The sequence below is a fragment of the Plectropomus leopardus genome, chromosome 20 (assembly GCF_008729295.1).
Source record: "Plectropomus leopardus isolate mb chromosome 20, YSFRI_Pleo_2.0, whole genome shotgun sequence".
NCBI lineage: Eukaryota > Metazoa > Chordata > Actinopteri > Perciformes > Serranidae > Plectropomus > Plectropomus leopardus.
In genome coordinates this window covers 26,307,503-26,329,335 of record NC_056482.1, presented here as the reverse complement: position 1 = coordinate 26,329,335, position 21,833 = coordinate 26,307,503, and the positions used below count along the sequence as shown (strand labels likewise).

Below are 21,833 nucleotides of genomic sequence, written 5' to 3'. Positions count from 1 at the left end.
TTTAGGACATTTCTGGGATCTTACAACTTTTCTAGGATTTTAGGACATTTCTAAAATTTTTAGGACATTTCTATTTTGGGGGGATTTTTCTGGATTTTTGGACATTTCTAGAATTTTAGGATATTTCTAGATTGTTAAGATTTTTCAAGGATTTTAGGATATTTTGCAGATTTTAGGATGTTTCTCATATTTTAGGACATTTCCAGGGTTTAAGGATGCTTCCGATGTGTTAGGATATTTCTCAAATTTGATCATATTTCTAGACTTTTTGGACATTCTTAGAATTTTAAGATATTTCTTGGATTTTCGGTACATTTCTAATATTTTCGTACATTTCTAATATTTTAGTACATTTCTGGGATTTAAGGACATTAGGGGCTTGTCTTGGGTTTGCTGCGTGATTTTAACATGTTTTATTTCCTCCGTCAGAACGAGACTACTACAGTATGTGTGTGCAGCAGCCGATCGGCAAGAAACTGTTCCAGCTGTTCTGTCGGAGTCGACCTGATCTGCAGAACTACATGTCCCTCCTGGACGCTCTGGTAATCTTTAACCCTTTGAAACCTGGAGACACTTTTCTTGTGCTACTTTCAGACACCTTTCACAAGTATTTAGACCTCTGAACCCTGAGCAAACTGCTGCGATGCAAAAAATACAAACTGCAAAATAACAAAAATAGTTCAAGGTGACAAGAAAATGATCCTAGAACTAAAATCCCAGAAATCTTCTAATATCCTAAAATCCTAGAAATTATCTAAAATCAGAAATGCCCTAAAATCCTAAAAACTAAAGCCGTAGCCATGTCCTAAAAGCCCAGAAATGTCCTAAAATCAAAGCAATGTAATAAAATCCTAGAAATGTGCTAAAATCCTGGAAATGTCAGAAAATCTGAGGAATTATCTAAAATCCTAGAAATGTGCTAAAATCCTAGAAACGTGCTAAAATCAAAAAACATTTCTAGAAATCATAGTTATATCCTAAAAACCCAGAAACGTCCTAAAATCTAAGAAATACAATAAAATCCAAGCAATAGCCAAAATATCCAGAAAGGTCCTAAAATCCTAAACAACTTCCTAAACCTTAGAAATGTATTAAAATCCTAGAAATGTGCTAAAACCCTGGAAATATCCGCGAATCTGAGAAATGATCTAAAATCATAGAAGATACTAAAATCGTAGAAATGTCCTAAAAAGTCAGACACATTCTAAAATCTAAGACATAATGTCCTAAAATCCTAGGACATCCTAAATGAATGAATGAATAAATGAATCCTAAATGTCCTAAAATCCTAGAAACATGTTCAAATGATGTGATTATCGTCAGTTTTAATGACGCAGAGCGTCTCGGAGCTGAAGTTTGAAACTGATAAACTTTAAGAAATGTTGCCTCTCACTGACCCGTAACATTCACACGCTGCCTCTGCTCACACTGATCCATGTCTTCGCCCTTCAGGACGCCTTCGAGACAAAGTCCGATGAAGAGAGGAGAGACTTCGGCTTCAGCATCATTCAGAGATTCCTCTGGAGTCAGGTCTGACAGCGACACAAAAACACTTTTTTTACTTCTGTGCAGCACAAATCAGCAGTAACTACTTTAATCTGCAGATATTATCACAAAAACCTTCTCACCGTTTTAACCCCGTCATCCCTGTGTCCTTCAGTCCAATCAGTGTGTGTCCGTGGTGCTGAAACACGAGCAGAGCTGCATCCAGATGCTGGACCTCCACCCCTGCATGGACGTCTTCCACAGCTGCCGAGAGTGAGTCCAAAAACACACAAACTCATTCTGGCTACACGTGTGCACACATTTTCGGATGTTGCTAAGATTTTGGGACATTTCTCAGATTTTGGGATGTTTCTTGGGTTTTAGGACAATTCTAGGATTTTAGCATGTTTCCTGGATTTTGGGATGTTTCTCAGATTTTAGGACATTTTTAAGAATTTTAGGATCTTTACAACATCTCTATGCTTTTAGGACACTTCTAGAATTCACTTCTAGAATTTTTTATTTCTAGTATTTTAGAAGGTTTCTGGAATTTTAGAATGTTTCTAGAATGTTAGAATGTTTCCAGAATTTTAGAATGTTTCCAGAATTTTAGAATGTTTCTAGAATGTTAGAATGTTTCCAGAATTTTAGAATGTTTCTAGAATGTTAGAATGTTTCCAGAATTTTAGAATGTTTCTGGAATTTTAGAATGTTTCTAGAATTTTAGAATGTTTCTAGAATTTTTGAGATGTTTTTAGGATTTTAGGACATTTCTATGACTTTAGGACATTAGTGTCTTATCTAGGACCTCTCTCGGGGGTGTGGGGGATCCTCCACTGGCTCTTTTTTTCACCAACAAGCTCTATTTTGATGCTTTTTTATGCTCTCTGGCACCTTATCTATACTAAAAGTACAAAAACAATTCCCAGTGTGAATCACTTTATTTTCATTGTGAATTAGAAAATGTTCTGGGGGCCACGCGGCACCCTATCAGGGGCCAGATTTGGCCCTCATGCTTTAAACTGAGTGTCACAGTTTTAGGGACTAACCTCTCTGTTTCCTGTCTCAGAGACCTTCATAAATTCCTGAGTGGCGAGCCGTTCATCCAGTATCAGGAGAGCATGTTTTTCGATCGTTTCCTGCAGTGGAAGATGTTGGAGAGGTCAGTGTGTGTGTGTGTTCGAAACAAGGAAATAAGACATAAATAAAACGTGTGATGTGGTTGGGTAGCTGGTTTATCAGCCTGTATTTGGAAACGCTCCATCGTGCTAACCGCTAACTGTGTGCCGCATCGAGTTTCCATGACGACTTCAACTGTCTGAACAAATTAAAAACAATGTGTGTTTCTCCTCAAGGCAGCCCATCACCAAGCACACATTCAGACAGTACAGACTCCTCGGGAAAGGAGGCTTTGGAGAGGTAAGACCAAACCTGCATCACTTTAACCCTTTGGAACCTGAGAAAACTGGTTTGATTTTCAAAGACATGGCGAAAAGGCAGTGAGCAACATAACAAGACATTACCCAAAATTAGCAAGAATTTAGTAAAAATGTTTCAAGAAAATTACCTGAAAATAAGAAAAAAAATAAGTGTAAATATTTTTTTAAAAAAGAGAAGGAGAATTACCTGAAAATGTGCTGCAATTTAATATCGTTTTTGTGTGTAACATAATTTCAAATATAAAATGACAATAATTCTAAAAAATCCTGATAATTTTTTCTCAATTTCTGATCATTTCTGGGCATTTTTCTCTTTTGCTTGACCATCATCAGGAAATATAATTCAGAATATGTCCGTGTTGTGGTTGGTGTGCAGGTGTGGGCCTGTCAGGTGAGAGCCACGGGGATGATGTACGCCTGCAAAAAGCTGGAGAAGACTCACGTGAAGAAGAGGAGGGGAGAAAACATGGCTCTCAACGAGAAGGAGCTCCTGGAAGCGCTCGACAGTCGATTTGTGGTGAGATCACTGCGCTCATGCTCTTTCCAAAATAAGTTTACAGGCTGCAAGGTGAAAAGTGTTTCCTCTGATGTCCACACGAGTCTGGCTCCAGATTAGAGTCAAACACAGTAGACCTCCATGTTCAAAACCCAAAATTACAGCAGAAATAAAACAAAAATAATGACAGCTTTAAACTTTTCAACCTCTCAAACTTTCCAAAGCCAAAGACAAAAAAACAATAGTAAAGAGGTTTAAACTATAAAAATACATAATCATTTTATCTTTTTGGGCTGAAACCAACTGCTTTACTAATTTTGTAAACCCAAAGTAACAACAGCGACGTATTTACAGCCAAATTATTCTTCTTAACAGGTTATTCAGTGCGTTATGAAATATTTGATTTATTTCTCGCCCACGCCAGCTGATGCATTTTGGAGTGGGCCATTGCTGAATGTCAAAAATGTATTTTTCCTTTTTTTTCTCAAATAAATATATTAATAAATGTATAATAATAAATAAATAAAAAGAAGTTAATAATTGGATAAAAAATCTATTTTTAAAGAGTTGTTTAACAAAAATAAAAATAAAAAATCCTACAATAAATATTACACTTTTTCTCTTCTGACAGTTATTATTCAGTTATCTGGGACTAAATAACTTGTTAAAAATATATATTTTTTTACGTGTTTATAAGTAGCTGTTGTTGTGACTTTGGTTTTGGTTTTGTTTTGAAAAATGGTAACATAATGAAATGTTTTGATCGTATTAACCTCTGAAAATTATTATTTATTTTTATAAACATTTCACCAGAAAGTTTGGGATCTCTATTAGAATAAAAAACTGAGGTTAAATGGATTTGAGCATTTGGTCCGGCAGAGTTTGAGAGGTTACCGGATCGACACTTCAACACGCACGTCCCTGTTTTCCCTTCAGGTGAACCTGGCGTACGCCTACGAGACCAAGCACGCGCTCTGCATGGTCCTGACCATGATGAGCGGCGGGGACTTGAGGTTTCACATTTATAACATCGGTGAGCCCGGCCTGGAGAAAGTCAGAGTGCGATTCTACGCTGCAGAAGTCTGCTGCGGTTTAATTCACCTCCACCAGAGGTCGATATTATACAGGTCAGTGCGATCCTGCCTCAGCAGCTCGAGTAAAAGTACTAATACCACATTATATCCGACCTAATTATCTGTAGATAAGACGCTGAATAACGGACAGAAAAGCGTTTTTGCAGAACATAATGATGTCACAGTGAAGTTGACCTTTGGCCTTTTGAGTATAAAGTGTCCTCACGCCATCGTTGTATCTTATCAGACATTTGTGTGAAATTTTGTAATAATCAGTGTATGCATACTTAAGTTATGGCCAAAAATACATGAGTTAAGTCACCTTGACCTCTGACCTCTCCCTGACCAACAAACTCTAAACTCTGGACGTTTGTGCCAAATTTGAGTAAACTCTCTCACAGCCTTCTTGAGTTTTCGTTTTTACGAGAATGAGAATGAGAATGAGACAAATGCAAGGTCAGAGTAAATTTGTACTTTAAACAACAAATTCTGTTTTGCTGATTGTTAACTCCAAGTGGACGTTTGTGCCAAATTTGAAAAAAAACCTCTTAAGGTGTTGTTAAGAAATCATGTTCACAAGAATGAGACAGATCTCAAGGTCTCATTGAGTTTGACATTTAACTCTTGCACCAAACAAAAAATTACATTACATACATATTTTAAAAAAGAGAGAAAAAAAGAAAATTATGAAAACATTAAAAAAAAATAAAAAAGGAAATGACCCAGAAAAAGTGCTTCAAAATGTTAAAAATTCTGAAACAGAATTTTAAATTGTAGTTTTGTTAATTAGCTGTAAACATATTTTTTCTTTTTAACGTAAAACTTTTTTCCCTTTGCTTTTTAAACATAGTTTTCTGAATGTACCAATTTTTGCAATTTGTTGAACATTTCTCACCAAGTTACTTTTTGCCTTTTTTCCATGTTTTTGAAAGATTCTGCACTAATTTGCTCAGGGTTCAAAAGTACTACAAACTGACAGATATACTGCGTTTGACTTTGCAGGGATCTGAAACCAGAGAACATTTTGTTGGACGACAACGGTACGTAAACCTCCTGTTTGTTTCTCATGCAATAAATGAATCTCACGCAACGACTTACGTCCTGTCATAAACTTAAGGAACACCAGATTCCAAACCGAGAGCATGACGAAACACCTCGGTTATTTTTAGCTGTGAAATTAGCCTGAATGATGATAACAGGTCGAGTTGAGCCAGACGGTCGTGTTGACGGTATTTTGACAAGCGTTCGAACAAAGGCGGTTTGAGGAAGTGGAAGGCCTGTGGGAATCAGGCGTGGCGTCTATTTTAAGAAAACCCTGCACCTGTTCGTTCATTCTTGGCAGCATGTTTGGAAACCTGGAGATACCTTTTGGTTTTGCGTGTCTACGTAATTACTGGGTAGCGCGGCTGCGGTTGTCACATGGTTACTGTGTTGGTTCCAGCTCCGGCTGCACGCCTCAGCTGAGCCACAGGGAAACAGGTTAAATTAATGAAGGGAAAGTCCGTCACAACGACAAAGAAATATAAACCGGTTCAGTGGATTTTCTGGTATTTGCTCCTTCTAGGACACATCCGTATCTCAGACCTGGGCCTGGCTGTGAGGCTGTCTGAGGGAAATCTGGTGCGAGGCAGAGTGGGAACACTGGGATACATGGGTACGTATGAACCTCGCCGTGATCGATTCAGGACAAACAAGTCCGAGGACAAAGAGTGACGGCTTTCAGCAACAATTCCCCAGAGGCTGATTCCTGCAGCTCTGGGAGGCTTTACAGCGGTGATACTTAACTTACAGACCCCGAGCCAAAATGTTTCTGTACTTTAGTGTCCATGAGGAGCCAGAGTGCTTAAAACAGCATCAAAATAGAGCTTGTTGATCAAAAAAGTGCCAGAGGAGGATCCCCCACACCCCCAAAAAAGACCCTAATGTACTTTAATCCAAGAAATATCCAAAAAACCTACAAAATGTCCTAAAATCCAAGAGATGTCCCAAAATCCAAGGGAAATCCTTAAATTCTAGAAATGACTTAAAATCCAAGAATCTGAGAAATGTCCTAAAAACCAAGAAACACCTTTAAAACAAAGAAATGTCCTAAAATCCTAGAAATGTCTTAAAATACAAGAAATACCTTAAAATCTGAGAAATGCCCTAAAATCTGAGAATGCTCTACAATCCAAGAAATGTCCTAAAATCCTGGAAATGTCTGAAAATTCAAGAAGTGTCCCAGAATCTGTGGAAAATCCACAATTCCTAAAAATGTCCTAAAATACAGGAAATGTCCTACAATCTGAGAAATGTCCTGAAATCCAAGACACTTTCTAAAATCCTAAAAATGTCCTAAAATCCAAAAAACTTCCTAAAATCCTGAAAATGTCCCAGCATCTGAGAAATATCGTATAATCCCGAGCAATGTCCTAAAAACCAACGAATGCCCTTAAAACAAAGAAATGTCCTAAAATCCTAGACATATGTTTGGGGCTGCAGCGACCGGCCTCCCGTTATTCTGAAAAATCGCCTCATAATGAATCTTTGTGTCTCTGTTAACTCAAAAAAGGTCATTTTGATGTCTGGATGGGACTGAAACCTCCTTAAATCACATAAAAACTCTATCAGTAAGTTAAGCAGATTGTCGCTCACGGGCTGCAGCGGACAGTTAAAGATCCGCGATTCCCTCCTTTCAGCTCCGGAGGTGATCGGACACGAACACTACGGGACGAGCGTGGACTGGTGGGGTCTCGGCTGTCTGATCTATGAGATGACCGCCGGTCAGCCTCCACTGCGAGCCCGCGGGGAGCATCCTACACCCTCCGAGATGGAGAGGAGGATCCAGACGGAGGAGGTGGAATATGGTGACAACTTCAGCAAGGCGGTCAAAGACCTCTGCTCCTTGGTGAGTCCAGAAACTGATCCGTTCAAATCCGAAGACCACATTTCAAGGAATCCACGGGTTTTCTTTTATTTCCTGTGTCGCAGCTGCTGCACAAAGATCCGAAACAGCGGCTCGGCTGCAGGAGCTCCGGCGGCAGAGAAGTAAAGTTGCATTCGTTCTTCAAAAAGATCAACTTCAGGATGCTGGAGGCCGGACTCGTCGAGCCTCCCTTCAAACCTGATGCAAGTACTCCTCCCAAAATTGATCCAATGAAAAATGGTTGAGACACATAATTTTTTCTGCACATCCGTGTATACATTTTTTTTTTTGGTTACATAAACCGAACTGGGCAGCGACAGAAGTATTCAGGCCTTGAAAAAACTATAAAAATTATTATTCATTAATGAGATTTTCTACTTTCATTTAGTTTATTTTTCAACCAACATCAGTCTTCATCATTAATGTCAAATAAATATCATTAGAATTTTAACCCTTTGGATTCCAGTTTTTTTACAATGCCACTGTGTTTTTAGATGAAAAAAAAATCACATTCAATTACATTTAATTTACATGCTAAGTAGATTTTTTTTAAAAATTTCCACAGCCGGTGATATGTCAATGATTACCATCAACATTGATTTTTTTTAATCATATTTTTTCTTGCAGCGTCAAATACTCACACTCATACCGCTCTGCACACAAAATGCAGTTTTTAAAATCGCCTATAAAAATTATAAACAGTAACAGGAAACAGGAAATTACCCCTAAAATAATAGATATTATTTCTGTCAATATCTATTTTGTCAGTGCAGGTTTGAAAGGGTTAATTTCAACGGCCTTATATTAATAATAACATCATAATTCCTTCATTTATTATATTTCCTGTTATTAATCTGAATCTAGATAGTAGCTCGAGGTATTAAATGAATGTTGTGCAGTAAAAAGTACAATATTTCCTCCTGAGATGAAGCAGAGCAGAAGTATAAAGTAGAGAAAAACGGAAACCCTGAAGTACAGGTACCTCAGATTTGTAGTTAAGTAGTAAAAGTACACCACCTTCCACCAGCAGTGATGAGTTTGAAGGTAGAAAAGCTGAGTTTCAGTTCGTACTCACTGTGTGTTGTGATGTGTTTTCCCTCCTGTAGCCCAGACTGGTTTACTGCAGCGACGTGCAGGACATCGAAGAGTTCTCCACGGTGAAGGGGGTCACTCTGGACCAGAAGGACGACTACTTCTACTCCAAGTTCAACACGGGCAGCGTCCCTATAACCTGGCAAAACGAGGTACGTTCACCTCTAGGCTACATCAGAAAACGTACGTCCGAAAAGTGTAACCCTCACCGTCTGCCTCCTCTGTAAGGTGATAGAGACGGGATGTTTCAGGCAGCTGAATCTCTTTGGCCCTCAAGGATCTCGATCTCCAGACCTGGACTGGTCTCAACCCCCCGAGAGCCCCAAACGCAGCCTGCTGGACCGAATCTTCCGCAGACACGTAAGCGAACATTACTGCAGTGGTAGAAGAAGTACTAGCACCTTTTACTTGAGTAAAAGTACTAAAACCACACAGGGAAGCAGAGGAATCTCAACAAACCAGCACTACAGAAAATAAATTTCCTGTTATGTTAGATTACGTGGAAGATCATCCAGGGAAGACTACAGTAACGCTTTCATTACGTACAATAAAAATTTCATGACTTTTCTAAAACTTTCAAGGATTTTAACTGACTTTTCCAGGTTTTCCAAAGCTGTGGAAACTTTGTAAAATAGTCAAAACGAACAAACTGGAATACAAATATTGAAAACTGAATCAGAGATCCGAATACTCAAACGGTATCCTGTAGGCATTTTTATTGTACTTTATTGATCTTATTTCTTAATATTGTAGGATTCTTTACTTCCTTTTTATTTCTTTTAGACGTGAGATTCGTATAAGCCTCTCTGGATTTTCCTGCAAAATCTGCTTCTAGTTTGTTGATGTTTTGTTTTTACTGTGCAAATAAATAAATACTAAAAAATACAAATATTTAGGTCCAGTCCAGCTTACGTTCACCACAAACATTCAAAATCAACACATCTGGAGACACATGGATTTCACGGGACAGGAGGAGCATGAAAAACTGAGTACAACTACAATATTTACCTCTGGGATATAGTGGAGCAGAAGTAGAAAGTTACCTCAGATTTGTACTTTCCACCAACAACTGACTGTTTCTCAGAGCGTCAGTGTGTATTTATGCGTCGGCTGAATATTTCTTGTTTCCGACAGCACCCCTCGGACTCATCAGACGAGAGCAAACAGAGTTTGGTGTCCAATGAGAGCTTCCTGAAGTCCGGACTGGTCAGCTCGACGCTCTGAGGACGCTCAGACTGCCTTACAAACACCCGGAGCAGCAAAAGACGGCCGCTCTGTTCGCCCCTGTAAATAACAGCATGAAATACGTTTGTTTTTGTGTTTGTACAGTTTTTTTAGTCTTTAACACCGAACTTCAGTATAAAAGCACTTCACTTCGTCTCAGGTAAAAAAAGGTGCAGAAATTTAGTGTTTCGTCACACACGCAACAACACATTCTTTGTTTTTAAATCAAATTTGTAGCTTGTTTGTTAAGTACTTGAATTTTGGTACAAGTGTGACTTCATGAACACGAGCCGTATAGAGGGTATGCACGTTAACGTTACAACGCGCGGTTACGCCCGCTGAGGAGCAGAAAGACGAGCGGCAGCGTTTGCTCGAAGCAAACTGAAGAAAACTGATCGCTGCACAGAAACAGACAGAACTTAAGTATCAAAAGTAATTTTCAGGTAATAAACGTACTTAAGTATCAAATGTACAAGTAAATTATACATATATTTACATGTGTCGGTACACTGGACACTGTAAGTTGACTTATTATCAGCTGATTACATGATTTGATTTTTAACATTTTTCTTTTTAAATCTAGTGGCTGATTAAATAAACAAATTTTAAATTAATGTGTCAAAATCAGGTAAATATAAACGTCAAGATAGCCGATTGTTGGTCCAGCAGCTCTTAATTTGATTTTCGTTTTCGCTGTTTCCAAACTGTCTCTAAGGGGGCGTGTTCAGGCGGGAAGTGACGTCGACACATACCCTCTAAAAAAGAAATGAAGGTAGCTACCCTGACGTCACCCGGTGGTTTATGGACGTTTCGAGATCTTGAGTTTTGCATTGTGGTCGACGCCATCATGTTTTTTTGGAGCCAGAAGTGACCATATTTAGACGAGGGGGCGGAGCTGGAGAGGACGCACATTGCTGCGACTCCATCCTGAAGCTCTGCCTCGATACGTACCCTTCGCCGCAGCCAGATGTGCGGGTTCGAGTCCTGGCGACGCAGACCTCCTGTACATATTTGTAAACTAAAAACAATTTCCTTCAGTGGGAAAAAAACAAGCTTTTATTTACTTTTATTTCACAGATAAGAAACAATAAAGAGTTTGAAGTTTGAAGTTTTGTGTGTGATTCATCCATTTATCCTGGATTTATTATGAGGTAGAGGAAAAGGCAGCTAACCGCTAAGCTAATTTATGCAATAAGAAATGCCATAGACTTGTGCTAATAATGCTAGCATGTTAAATTTGTGGGGAAAAATGTCGAACAAAAGTGTCTTCAAGCTTTTTTCATGTCAACTTTCACTTATTGTTTTTTTTCTTTACAATTGTGGGATATTTCTTGTCAAGTGCCTTTTTTCCCTCCATGTTTTGTAAAGAAATCAAACCAATTTGCTTAAGTTTGAAAGTGTGAAATAGCTTGAGGAAGATGTCTGAGCACAGGCAAACTGATGTTGATTCAAAGGGTTAAAATATCACGTTCAGGAGAATGAGGTAAGGCATACTAGCTTACTGTTCGCTGCTCTGGTCTCCTGGCAATGGGAAAGGAGTCTAATTTGGCCTAATTTCTGTGGATTTTTATACTAATTTTTGTGGAAAAGGGTAAAAACGTTTCTTGCAGCCCTATTTACTTTTAAAGATGTACAAGCAAAAAAACATCAGTAACAAAAGTTTGAAGTGAAATTTCTTCGTTTGAAATCCAAATTTCATGAATGAGTTTCACCTTGTCCATGTAGCATTTTTTATTTATTTAACCCAGAGTATAAAACAGTAAATAACTGACACACATTGTAAAACAAATAAATTTAGCAAAAAAACCACTGAATCCACTAAAGACTTGAGAATCAGCTCTCGTCTACAGGTGACGTGTCGGTGTCGGTCTGTTTGGCCGCGACGACATGCAGAACATCAGAGGTTCAACATGATGAGTCTCTACCGCAAAACTTCAAAATATACAGATTTTAGAGCAGAGCACCAAAAATAAGTCGATTCAGTCGTCAGATGTTCAGAGAGGAATGTCTGCAGATGGCACGCTAACAAAAAATAATACGCAGCCATTCACTTTCAGCTTGGTGTTGTCGTTTTTAGAGCGTATTTGAGGTCTTCCAAAACTTACGTTGCAAATCAGCCATAACTTTTTTTTGTGCTACTGCAGCATGTGGTGTTTGATTTTACGGTCAGAGGCTGATCGATGTTTTGACTGGGGCGTGTGAGCGTACTGAGTATCGAGCTGTGTTCAGCCTTCCCACGGAGGGCTGCGCCGTCCGTCCACATCCGTCTCCACGTGGTACAGCATGTCGGCCAGAGTGTGTTCGATCACGGCGCCCCAGCCCATGTCGCTCATCTGAGATGGAGAAAAGATACTAAAATTACCGCCTCGTCGTCGTATGTCTCCGTAAACCTGTTCAGGTTTAAATCCATGTCTGTGAAAACGTGGACGCTTCACAAACACAACATCTCTGCAATCAGCAGTTTAGTGTCACCAACTCAACATCTGACCAAAAGTCTCCATTTTTATTCCTGAGATATGACGGCGAGTGACAGACAGAAAACATGCTTTCTGCTTTCACAAAAATGAGAAGGATGCAAGGTCACAGTGACCTCTGATCACTAAAATGTAGTCAGTTCATCCTTGAGTACAAGTGAACGTTTGTGCTAAATTTGAAGAAATTCCCTCACAGCTTTCTTGAGATATCTTGTTAACAAGAAAGAGACAGATGAGGTCTCCCTGACCTTGACCTTTGACTTCTAACCACTAAAATCAAACCAATTCATCATAGAGTCCAAATGGACGTTTGTGCCAAATTTGATGAAAATTCCTTCAAGGGATTTTGAGGTAGTCTGTTTACAAGAAGGACACAATGTGACAGTGGGCTATTAGCCATGACCACCAAAATAAAATCAGTTTATCCTTGAGTCAAAGGGGATGTTTGTGTCAAATTAAAAAAAATCCCTCAAGGTGTTCCTTAAGATATTACGTTGACAAGAATCAGACAAAGGAGTGCACAGCAACCTTTGACCACCAAAAACCAATCAATTCACCGTCAAGTCAAAGTGGACGTTTGTGCTAAATTGGACAAATTCCCTCAAGGTGTTCTTGAGACAGTCAGAGTCACAATGGCCTACACCTCTAACCACCAAATCAAATCAGTCACAGTGACCTTGGACCTATGACCACCAAAATCGAATTATTCCATTGTTGAGTGTAAGCAAACGTTTGTGCCAAATTTGTAAAACTCCCTCAAGGCACTCTTGAGTTATCGCGTTCAAAAAAACGAGACAGATGAGTTCACAGTGACCTACACCTTTGACCACCAAAATCTTATCAACTCACGGTTCAAACAGATGTTTGTGCCAAATTTGTAAAAAAAAAAAAAAAAGATGGAGTTTCCTGAGATATCAGGTTCCAGAGTGGTGCAGAGTCACAAGAGCAACCACAGTGGATTAATCAAACAACAGCAGATGTGATTTTTACAGAAACTCTCACCGGCTGGTACTTGAGGTCCTTCGGAGGGTGTTTGAAATGTGGCCCAAAATTAACTGACACCTGAAAAGAGAGTGAGAATGTAAAGTTTAGCACACTAAAAATAATTAAGACAAAAAATCGAAACACAACACGCGTACTGACCGTGCAGCTCTTGTAGAGTGAGATGGCGGGAAAGTACATGCCTTCAAACAGGTTTTCAAAGGCGACACCTTGGCTCACTCCGTTTTTATAGAAGATCATCTGGAAAACAGCATCCACGAGTTTACAGCAGCGAGCAGCACCATTTTTTTTTTACTGGATTTTGTTTTGAAAGGTTTTCTCACCCTGCTGGGGCTCATTGACTTCAAGCTTTTTTCTGCTTTGTCCACATAGTCCTTTTCCTCAAAGTACAGGTAGCTCTTGAACTTAATAAGAGCCTGAAAAGAGAGAGCGGATTCAACAGGTCAAAAATGAAGTTGTGTAAGTTTGAGAATTTTATAAAAATAAAAACAGAAATAATCTCCATCCATACAAACACGTCAGGAAACGCATATCACATGACCATTCACGTACACTGGATTTTTTTTGTGCATTAGCAGCTGCATTTTCCAAATCTTTTTTTGTATTTGTGGAGGGTATTTTATACTTACTGATTACACATTTACAAAAGATCAACTAAGCTAAATAAGCTACATTTCTCTCTTTTTTTTTTTTTTTAGAAATGATAAATCTTTTCATTGTACTTATTTCTGTTTTTTCTCCATGTTTAAAATGTCACCAGCAAAAGTTACACACCTTAAAACTCAGTGTGTGTGCAGCTTCAGTGTGTGTGCAGATTCAGTGTGTGTGCAGCCTCAGTGTGTGTGCAGATTCAGTGTGTGTGTGCAGCTTCAGTGTCAGTGCAGCTTTGGTGTGAGTGTCACGGTGTTTCGGGTGTTACCTTGTCCTTGTACGTGTCCGGCAGAGCCTTGGCGGTCTCTGTATTGTCAGGCAGCTCGATGAAGAAGCCCAGCGTGTCTCCCTGGCCGTAGGCCGAGGAGTAATGCTTTCCTATCGACTGGTGGAAGCGCGTGCCCTTCTTGCTGCGCCACGAGTAGCTGAACTTGTCGTAACCCAGAGGCGCCTGAAGGTTGCCTAAAATAGATCACAGCATTTCAAGAATGATCCTAAAAAGTCCTTAAGTGCCTTATTTTCAGCTATTAAAATCAAAAACACAACTGAAAACCGATTTCTCTCTATCTCTCTATCATGTTCAGAGCTAAAAACCATCTATTATCTAATAATATCAAAAAAGGTTGTTTCATATGAAAGAAAGTTTACATGATTTGAGAGGAATGTGTGTGTTCAGGAAACAGTTAGTGAGGTTTCATGCAAAGTATCTTTCTGAGTGTAAAGAGTTTCGTGTAAGACAGGAGCCCCACTGACCGAGCGGTTGAGACCAGCCGAGCCGAGCCGCCGTCTCTGCAGGCATGTCATCGACCGTGACCTCAAAGTACCACGAGCCTTTCCGCACGCCGTGCGAGGCTCGCACCATGGAGTAGCCCTTCTCCCCGGTCACAGTCAGGCGGTCGTCAGAGATCTTCAGCTGAGGCGCTGCAGCGTGAACATGAGTTTGTCTTGTGTTCATCATATAAACGTGACAAAAAGTAACTTTCTTATTTAACCCCTTGAAATTTCTTTGAAAAACACCAGACAAAAAGCAATCAGCAACTTGGCAAGAAATGTCCCATAAATTGGTATAAATTAGTAGATTTAAAATTGTTTTTAAAAAAAGCTAGGGAAAAATGTCCAGGAAACTATAATTATCATAATAAGATATTTAAAATGATTTTACAGAATTATTATTATTTTTAGCTTTTTTTAAAGGTTATTTCAGGCTTTTATTTTCTTTTTTTTCACATTTCCTTTTTGTTTGTTTGTTTGGTGTTTCAAAAGTATAAAACTGAGATTCACCTATAAAAAATTGAATGCACGAATATCTAGTGGAAAGTTCAAGTCTTCTTCATTTATTTGTAAATTAATTAAAACACGGGACAAAAGGCAGGTGGAAGCTTCGCAGGAAATGTACCATAAATGACAAAAAAAAAAGTAGATTTAAAAACGCATAATTTTTTCAGGTCATTTCTTGCTCTTCTTTTTTTTCACTCTGTTTCTGTTTGTTTGGTGTCTTTTTTATTATTTTTTTTACTTATTTCTTACAAATTTTTTTGTTGTTGCTAACTGCCTTCCTCCCATGTTTTGGAAAGAAATTAAGCTAAATTTGCAAAGGTTTCAAAGGGTTACGGTTAAACAACTTGTACCTCTGTCGTGTAGGGCCAGCAGCACCCTCTCGTACAGACAGGCCCTGTACAGATCACCAGGAATGGGTTTTCCGGCCCAGCAGTCCAGTTCCAGCTTCTCCGGATCCGGAGCGTGAGGATCCGGCTCTGCCAGGATGTAACGGTACCCGTCTTTGTTAAACGGGTGCTCCAAGGGGTAACCGTGAGGAGGCAGGCGCTGGGCCGAGAACAGAGGGTCGCTGCGGTAAAGGAGGAAGAAGAATTCTTTATTTTCATGTGCGTTATGCAGAGAAACTGTCCTCTACATGTGATCCATCCTCTGCAGAGCAGTGAGCAGCTGCGTGCAGCTGTAAAGTGCTTTACAGAGCAATAAAACATAATAAAAGATACAGATTTATTATAAAGAGGTGCAAAGATAATAAGATAATTTAGGGGAAAAGGAGCACAAGCTGAGTGAGTAAGTTGGGTAAGTTTGCGTTTAGGAAGGAAGGAAATATACTGTCCAGAGCGGCCTTTTTCATAGACGACACAGGAGGTCGCGTAGAGTGAAATAACGCGAGCATTCACAGCCGTGCTAAATAGCTACGCATGAGTCACATGACAAACTATCAACGCCGCCTCTCATTATTTTACAATATATAAACAACATTTTCAAACGTGAACAAATACAAAAACGTGACAATTTTTCCACTCTGTTTTCTGGGCTTCTTGTTGTCTTTGATTTATACTATCCTGTAAATGTTGTTGTATTTATTAACACGTTTGACCGCTCTGAGCGATAAAACACAACACGTCTTCTTTGTAGCGTCCTTATCGTTTCCACATTACAGTTTGAAAGCTCATGAACATAATAAAGTGCTCCGACATCTTTAAATTTAAACTGCAACACTCAACACTCTGTGTGTGTGTGTGTGTGTGTGTGTGTGTGTGTGTGTGTGTGTGTCCTATACCTTCTGGTTCTCTTAGTGGCTCCTGCAGCTGTGCCTTCCTGCTGCTGCTGCTGTTTACGTTTGGCCCCTCTTCCTTTTCGGGGCCAGGAGCCAAAGCACCTTCAAAATAACACAAGACAGATTACACTCCTGAGTGTTAAAATATGCATGCATGCATGCACGCGCACACACACACACACACACACACACACACACACACACACACACACACACACACACACACACACACACACACACACACACACACAAAGATTCGCACACAAAGTAAAAGCAGGTTATTTAGCGTTTGGTGAACACGGGGAAACAGCAGGCACAAAAAAGGCAGCAATTAGTTGGCGTGGCATTTTCCAAACACTATCAGCCTCTTGAATGTGACCCACATTGCTCTATTTCTGCTCTCCCTTCACTGGAATAACATCAGTTAGATGGAAAATCAAACTCTTTATATACAGACGAGAAAAAAATGTTTAAAAATGTAAACAGCAAAGCACTGTTTGCCTTTTGGAAGCTTATAACTCAAATGATAGTGTTTGTTTCTCCATCGTGTCTGAAAAACTATATCAAGTCAACTAGTTCAGATATTAAAACGTGCAAATATTCCACAAAACGTGGAAAAAAGCGACAGGGTTGGCAGGTGTCGTTCTGCAGAAAGTATAAAGTTTTCAGTGTTTTGAGCACCACAGGCCGAGCACCATCTAGTTTAATTACATTAGAGAGAAGACAGACATCTCTGCGGCCGATATCTCAAACACTCTGCAGCTCACACCAAAACAGTGAGCGCAAAAATATGTATTTTTGATTTTGGGTGACACGTTTATATGAGAACGGCCCTAATAAAAATGTAAAAGTTGTGGGGGTTTTTAAACTTTGCATTAATATGATAACATCGTGAGAACGATCCTCGTGTACGCAGATCTGCAAAAACAACTAAACCGCTGTAATATTCACTGAAGGGCCAGAAGCTGGTGGTGTAACTTTGTAATGACACACCACAGAAGAAGACCGTGCACGTGCACGCTTTAAATGCGGCCGTGACGTCACCGTTCTCACGGGATCTGCACAGAAGCGGTGGCGTTTCCAAAATATTACACTCTGGTACCTGATTTCTAAAGTCCCAGAAACGCTGTTGTCGTGTGAATCAAAGGTCAAATTGAAACAAACGTTTCATGCAGGAAAAGTTGCCGTATAAATTGTCCCTACGTCAATATGTTAACTTGTACATTTTATGAGATCTTGAAAATATGTTATTTTGTGCCTAATTTGATGCATGTTTTTAAGATGTTTAGTTTTATTCTAAGATAGAAAAGCCCAAACAGGGACAGAGGCTGTAAATCAGCCTTGGATAGAAGCCTGTTATGCATCACATCAGTAACTGGTTTTCGACTGTTTGCCGCATCATTTTAAAAATCCTGGAGAGAAGAGTGACTGCACTTGTTATTTCAATGCACCAATATTTTCACGCTACATTTGTTTTCAATAATTTCTGTTTGTGTATTTTTTTTAAATATTTTGTTCAAATTAACCCCTCTCTAACCCCTGTTGGCTGCATCGTCGCTGTCAAATAAACTAAGAAATAAAAATAAAATATGTCTCTCTTTGAAAATCTTCAAAAATCCCATCATGTTTTCCAACTTACAAACTACAACTTTGCATTTTAACCTTCAAACTCACATTTAACAGAATTCAGTGAGTATTTGGATGATGATCTGACCACAAAAATTACAAATGGAGGCGAGAGGATGAGGCTAATCAGCATTGGATGAAAGCCGATGGCAAATCAAAAATGGCACTCGGCTCTCACACACATGTCGCCATTCGGAGAGTCGAGTGTCATTTCAGGAGATTTTTAGGGGATTTCAGAGCCCGACAGCAGCAAGCCAGAGACGAGGAAGCTACGTTCACCGATCAAAGCTTTAGGGGGGGGGGGGGGGGGGGGTGCAGAGAGCAGACAGGAGGGGGTGGGGGGGGTGGGGGGGGGGGGGGGGTTTGGATGAAGTTGTCCGCAAGATGCCTTTTGAGAAAACCTCAGGGCCAACTTCTATCCAGACACACAAAAAACACACCGATCAGCTCCAGATGCCAAAATACCAACAAATATTCACCTGAGAAAGAAGATCCACCTGGAACACAATGCACAAAATCGCCATGGTCACCACTTTTAACACGCTCCGACTCTCAGCTTTAGCGGCGTTTATAAACGGGCCGGTGATGTCAGACATTACCTGCACATGGCTTTTGTTGATACAGAATGATGACATGTGACATGTTTATTTTTCAGTTTAGATTCGGGTTTTTATTCTTACCGTTGAGTCCTCCGGCAGCGGGAGCGGCAGTGGTCTGTTTCTGTGTGTCGTACGACGGTCCGATGTTTCCCAGGTCCTGCAGAACAGAAACACAAACTCAAATTAGACTTCAGATATAAAAAAACACGCAAAACTCACAAACAAACATCGGCAACATTTTCGGTATAATTTCAGAAATTCTTGATTCAAGAATTGAGCCTGAGCCACAAGCTGTTACTTTTAATATTTCTGAGACATCAGACAACTTAACAACACTTTTGTCAGCTAAGAAGTGCTTTCTGACGCAGTGGAGGGGTGGAAGCTTCCCTAACGTATATTATATTCACTGATGATATCGTCAGTGCTCCTGAGCCGGAGAGGATCAGATTTATTAGAAACGAGCAGATGAAATTATTTGATGCCATCTTGGAATCTTTTTTATTCAATATTTGGAGAAAACAACAACAGTGTGATGCCATTTGATTATTTTTTGTCGAGGTTGGGTGGGTTGTGCATTTTGTTTGTTGTTTTGTTTGTTTCTCTTTTTTATTATCATTGTTTATTTTCATATTTTAATAGAGAAGAGTGGTGTCTGAACTCGTTATTTCAGTGCACTAACATTTTCATGCTACAGTTGTTTTCAATCATTTCTGTTTGTGTATATTTTTTAATAATTTGTGCAAATTAATCCCTCTCAATAAAATGCTTTAAACAAACATCTTTCTGTTTCTGCAGCTGAGCCGTGAGTACCTGATCCAACAGGCCAAATTTGGGGTACTCCTCCTCTAGGTCTTTGCTGCCGGGGTCGGGGTGTTCCTTCACCAGGAAGACGTCTCGCTCTTTACTCTGGAAAAAAAAGCACGTCACAAAACTTTTACTATGTAATTACATTAAAAGCATTACATTTTTTTAATCTGTAAATTTCCTTCATAAAGGGGTCAAAAGTTTGGGGCTTTAAAAAACTGCAGATAACGGAGATTCAAAGCATTTGAAGAACTGGACAGAATCGACTGAGAATGATGTTCAATATTCAGCTGTCTGTTCCCTTTAAAACCATTTAGAGTTTGACCGAGGTTCAGAGGGACGTTTGGGGAGACAGTGACACACACTGACACACTGGATATCAAACAAAACATACTGATCATATTTTTAACCTTTTATTTATTTTTGAAGATTTTTTTATTCTTGTTATTCTTGTTCTTGTTCCTGTTTGTTGTAGCTGTTGCTGTCTTTACGTTGTCCTGCTGTCGTTATGTGAATTTTGCCAAATCTTGCAAAAGGACTGCAGGTGAATATTAGCCTGATGGCACACTGGCACATCTACAGAAATGCTGATTAATGTGTTGTTCGTATAATAAATAAATGAAATGATTGTATCATATGAAGTTGCTGTGAGCTGTAAATTCACCACTTTTTAGCACAAGTAAGCAGATAACATTATCAGGGAGCCTGACGGGAAAATCTTCTCTTCCTCTGGGCAGCAGCATCACGGTGAAGAGTGCTCACTCTGCAGCTAAATCTGGGGACGAATATGCCTCCACTGCACACAGACGGACAAAAAAATAACAAAACAAAAACAAAAAAGGCCTGTTTGACTTGAGGGAATCTCAGCCGTCTACAACTGATGTTTCAAATTTCGGGCTTTCAGTGGGCGGCCCTACAGAGATCCTGCAATACCACCGCAACAAAGATCCTTCATTAAACCGGCTTTGCTTTTTTACACAGAGACCAGCATGTCATCGCCCATCTAATATTTTGGAAAACGTGCCGGAAACCCAGAGTGAAGAGCTGTGAAGGGCATGACGGGTCACACAGCTTCTGCCTGTAGTTTGGCATATGTTTGGCATTATTTTTGCACATACATTTTGTGTTCTTTGTATTGTTTTTTCATTATATTTTTAAATTGCTTCTATATTTTTATCTTTTACACTTTTTCAATTCAATGTTTTTATTCTTCCTTTATGTTAATTTTTTTACACAATAACACCAAGTCAATGTAAATGCACTTGGCAATAAAACCAGATTCTGCTCTGATTCGGATTATAAACGTATGAAATGGAAACAATCTTTACTCGGAGAGTAAAGAGCGTCTGGACCTAAATGTCTCCCCACTGCTGCTGGCTACACGTCACACCCGTCCAGTCCTGCTGGCTCACACGTTTTACACACACTTCACGGCGTTACCATCGTCTTCACGATGTTGTTGGGCCAGGTGAGCTTCCCCGGTCTCTGACGAGTTGTCATGCACTCCCAGTACTTGTCAATGAAGGGGATGATATCCTGCAGAGAGAAATTCATAAAGACAAAAATACTTCGATGAGTGATTTAGTAATCACAACTCTTTATGGGGGATTATTCTTTATTTAATATTCACTTGTCTCACTGACTATAATTGGTTGATTTTTTTTAACCTGGGACAATTTCTGATTTCAGAAGACTTTCTGTTGTCATTTTATCTTTTTTCTTCTTTTTTTAATAGAAGAAGAAGAGAACTGTGTGACATTTCTATTCTGTATATTCCAATTCTGACCCATAAAAATAAAAAGATGCCTGTTTTTTTTTGTTTGTTTTTTTTTTTTTTTTGCATTTTTGCAATTTTTTGATAGCAGAAAATGAGAATTGTGTGGCATTTTTATTTAGCATATTCCACTATGAACCCCAAAATTACTGAAAAATCTTATGCTCGCCTTGTCTTTGGAGAACATCGTTTTTGGGTGTTCGTCTTGCGTTCTGGACCGCCATGTCAGGTTAGCGAGCGCTGTGAGACACATCTCCTTCAAGTCTACAACGCAGAAAGTATCACTGGTTGGTCAAAGATTTAAAGTGCAGAAAGAAAGTATGACGAAGCTTGAATTCACTATTTTGTTAATTTTCGGTATTTGGTCACAAACAGGGCACCTACTTGCTTGTTTCCTGAGGAAGTACGTGTTGCCGCTGTGATGGCACACGTTACAGTGGAACACGTAATTGGTCATGAAGGGAAGACAGGTCCTGAAGAGAAAGATAATAATAATAATATTAATACAATTTAACAAATAAAACTGAACACAATTAACACAACAGAGGGATCATTAAAAAAGTAAATTAAAACAAAAGTACACACACATATATACATATGTGTGTATGTGTGTTTATTAGTCTGACTAAATAGTA

At 39.3% G+C, this 21,833-nt stretch overlaps 2 protein-coding genes across 2 annotated transcripts in view; one reads left to right on the top strand and one right to left on the bottom strand.

Annotated features, from left to right (window-relative positions):
- The window catches only part of LOC121960128 (G protein-coupled receptor kinase 5-like), a 12,114-nt gene extending 1,988 nt beyond the window's left edge, over positions 1-10,126 (top strand). Inside the window, exons 2-15 of the mRNA XM_042509731.1 lie at positions 430-542; positions 1,453-1,530; positions 1,661-1,758; positions 2,555-2,647; positions 2,841-2,904; positions 3,301-3,441; positions 4,357-4,547; positions 5,496-5,533; positions 6,058-6,147; positions 7,172-7,380; positions 7,464-7,601; positions 8,505-8,642; positions 8,719-8,850; positions 9,625-10,126. Of these exons, the coding sequence (XP_042365665.1) occupies positions 430-542; positions 1,453-1,530; positions 1,661-1,758; positions 2,555-2,647; positions 2,841-2,904; positions 3,301-3,441; positions 4,357-4,547; positions 5,496-5,533; positions 6,058-6,147; positions 7,172-7,380; positions 7,464-7,601; positions 8,505-8,642; positions 8,719-8,850; positions 9,625-9,714 (1,613 nt within the window). The 3' untranslated portion in view covers positions 9,715-10,126. The remainder of the gene's footprint in view (positions 1-429; positions 543-1,452; positions 1,531-1,660; positions 1,759-2,554; positions 2,648-2,840; positions 2,905-3,300; positions 3,442-4,356; positions 4,548-5,495; positions 5,534-6,057; positions 6,148-7,171; positions 7,381-7,463; positions 7,602-8,504; positions 8,643-8,718; positions 8,851-9,624) is intronic.
- Positions 10,127-11,245: 1,119 nt separating this feature from the next.
- Positions 11,246-21,665, bottom strand: ash2l (ash2 like, histone lysine methyltransferase complex subunit). Its single transcript, XM_042509722.1, is given in 14 exon segments — positions 11,246-12,047; positions 13,191-13,250; positions 13,332-13,430; positions 13,514-13,606; positions 14,110-14,303; positions 14,595-14,762; positions 15,470-15,687; positions 16,399-16,477; positions 16,480-16,497; positions 18,702-18,777; positions 19,431-19,526; positions 20,865-20,960; positions 21,368-21,462; positions 21,583-21,665. Coding segments are annotated over 14 exon segments (1,473 nt in total). The 5' UTR covers positions 21,656-21,665; the 3' UTR covers positions 11,246-11,939.
- Between the last annotated feature and the right edge of the window lie 168 nt (positions 21,666-21,833).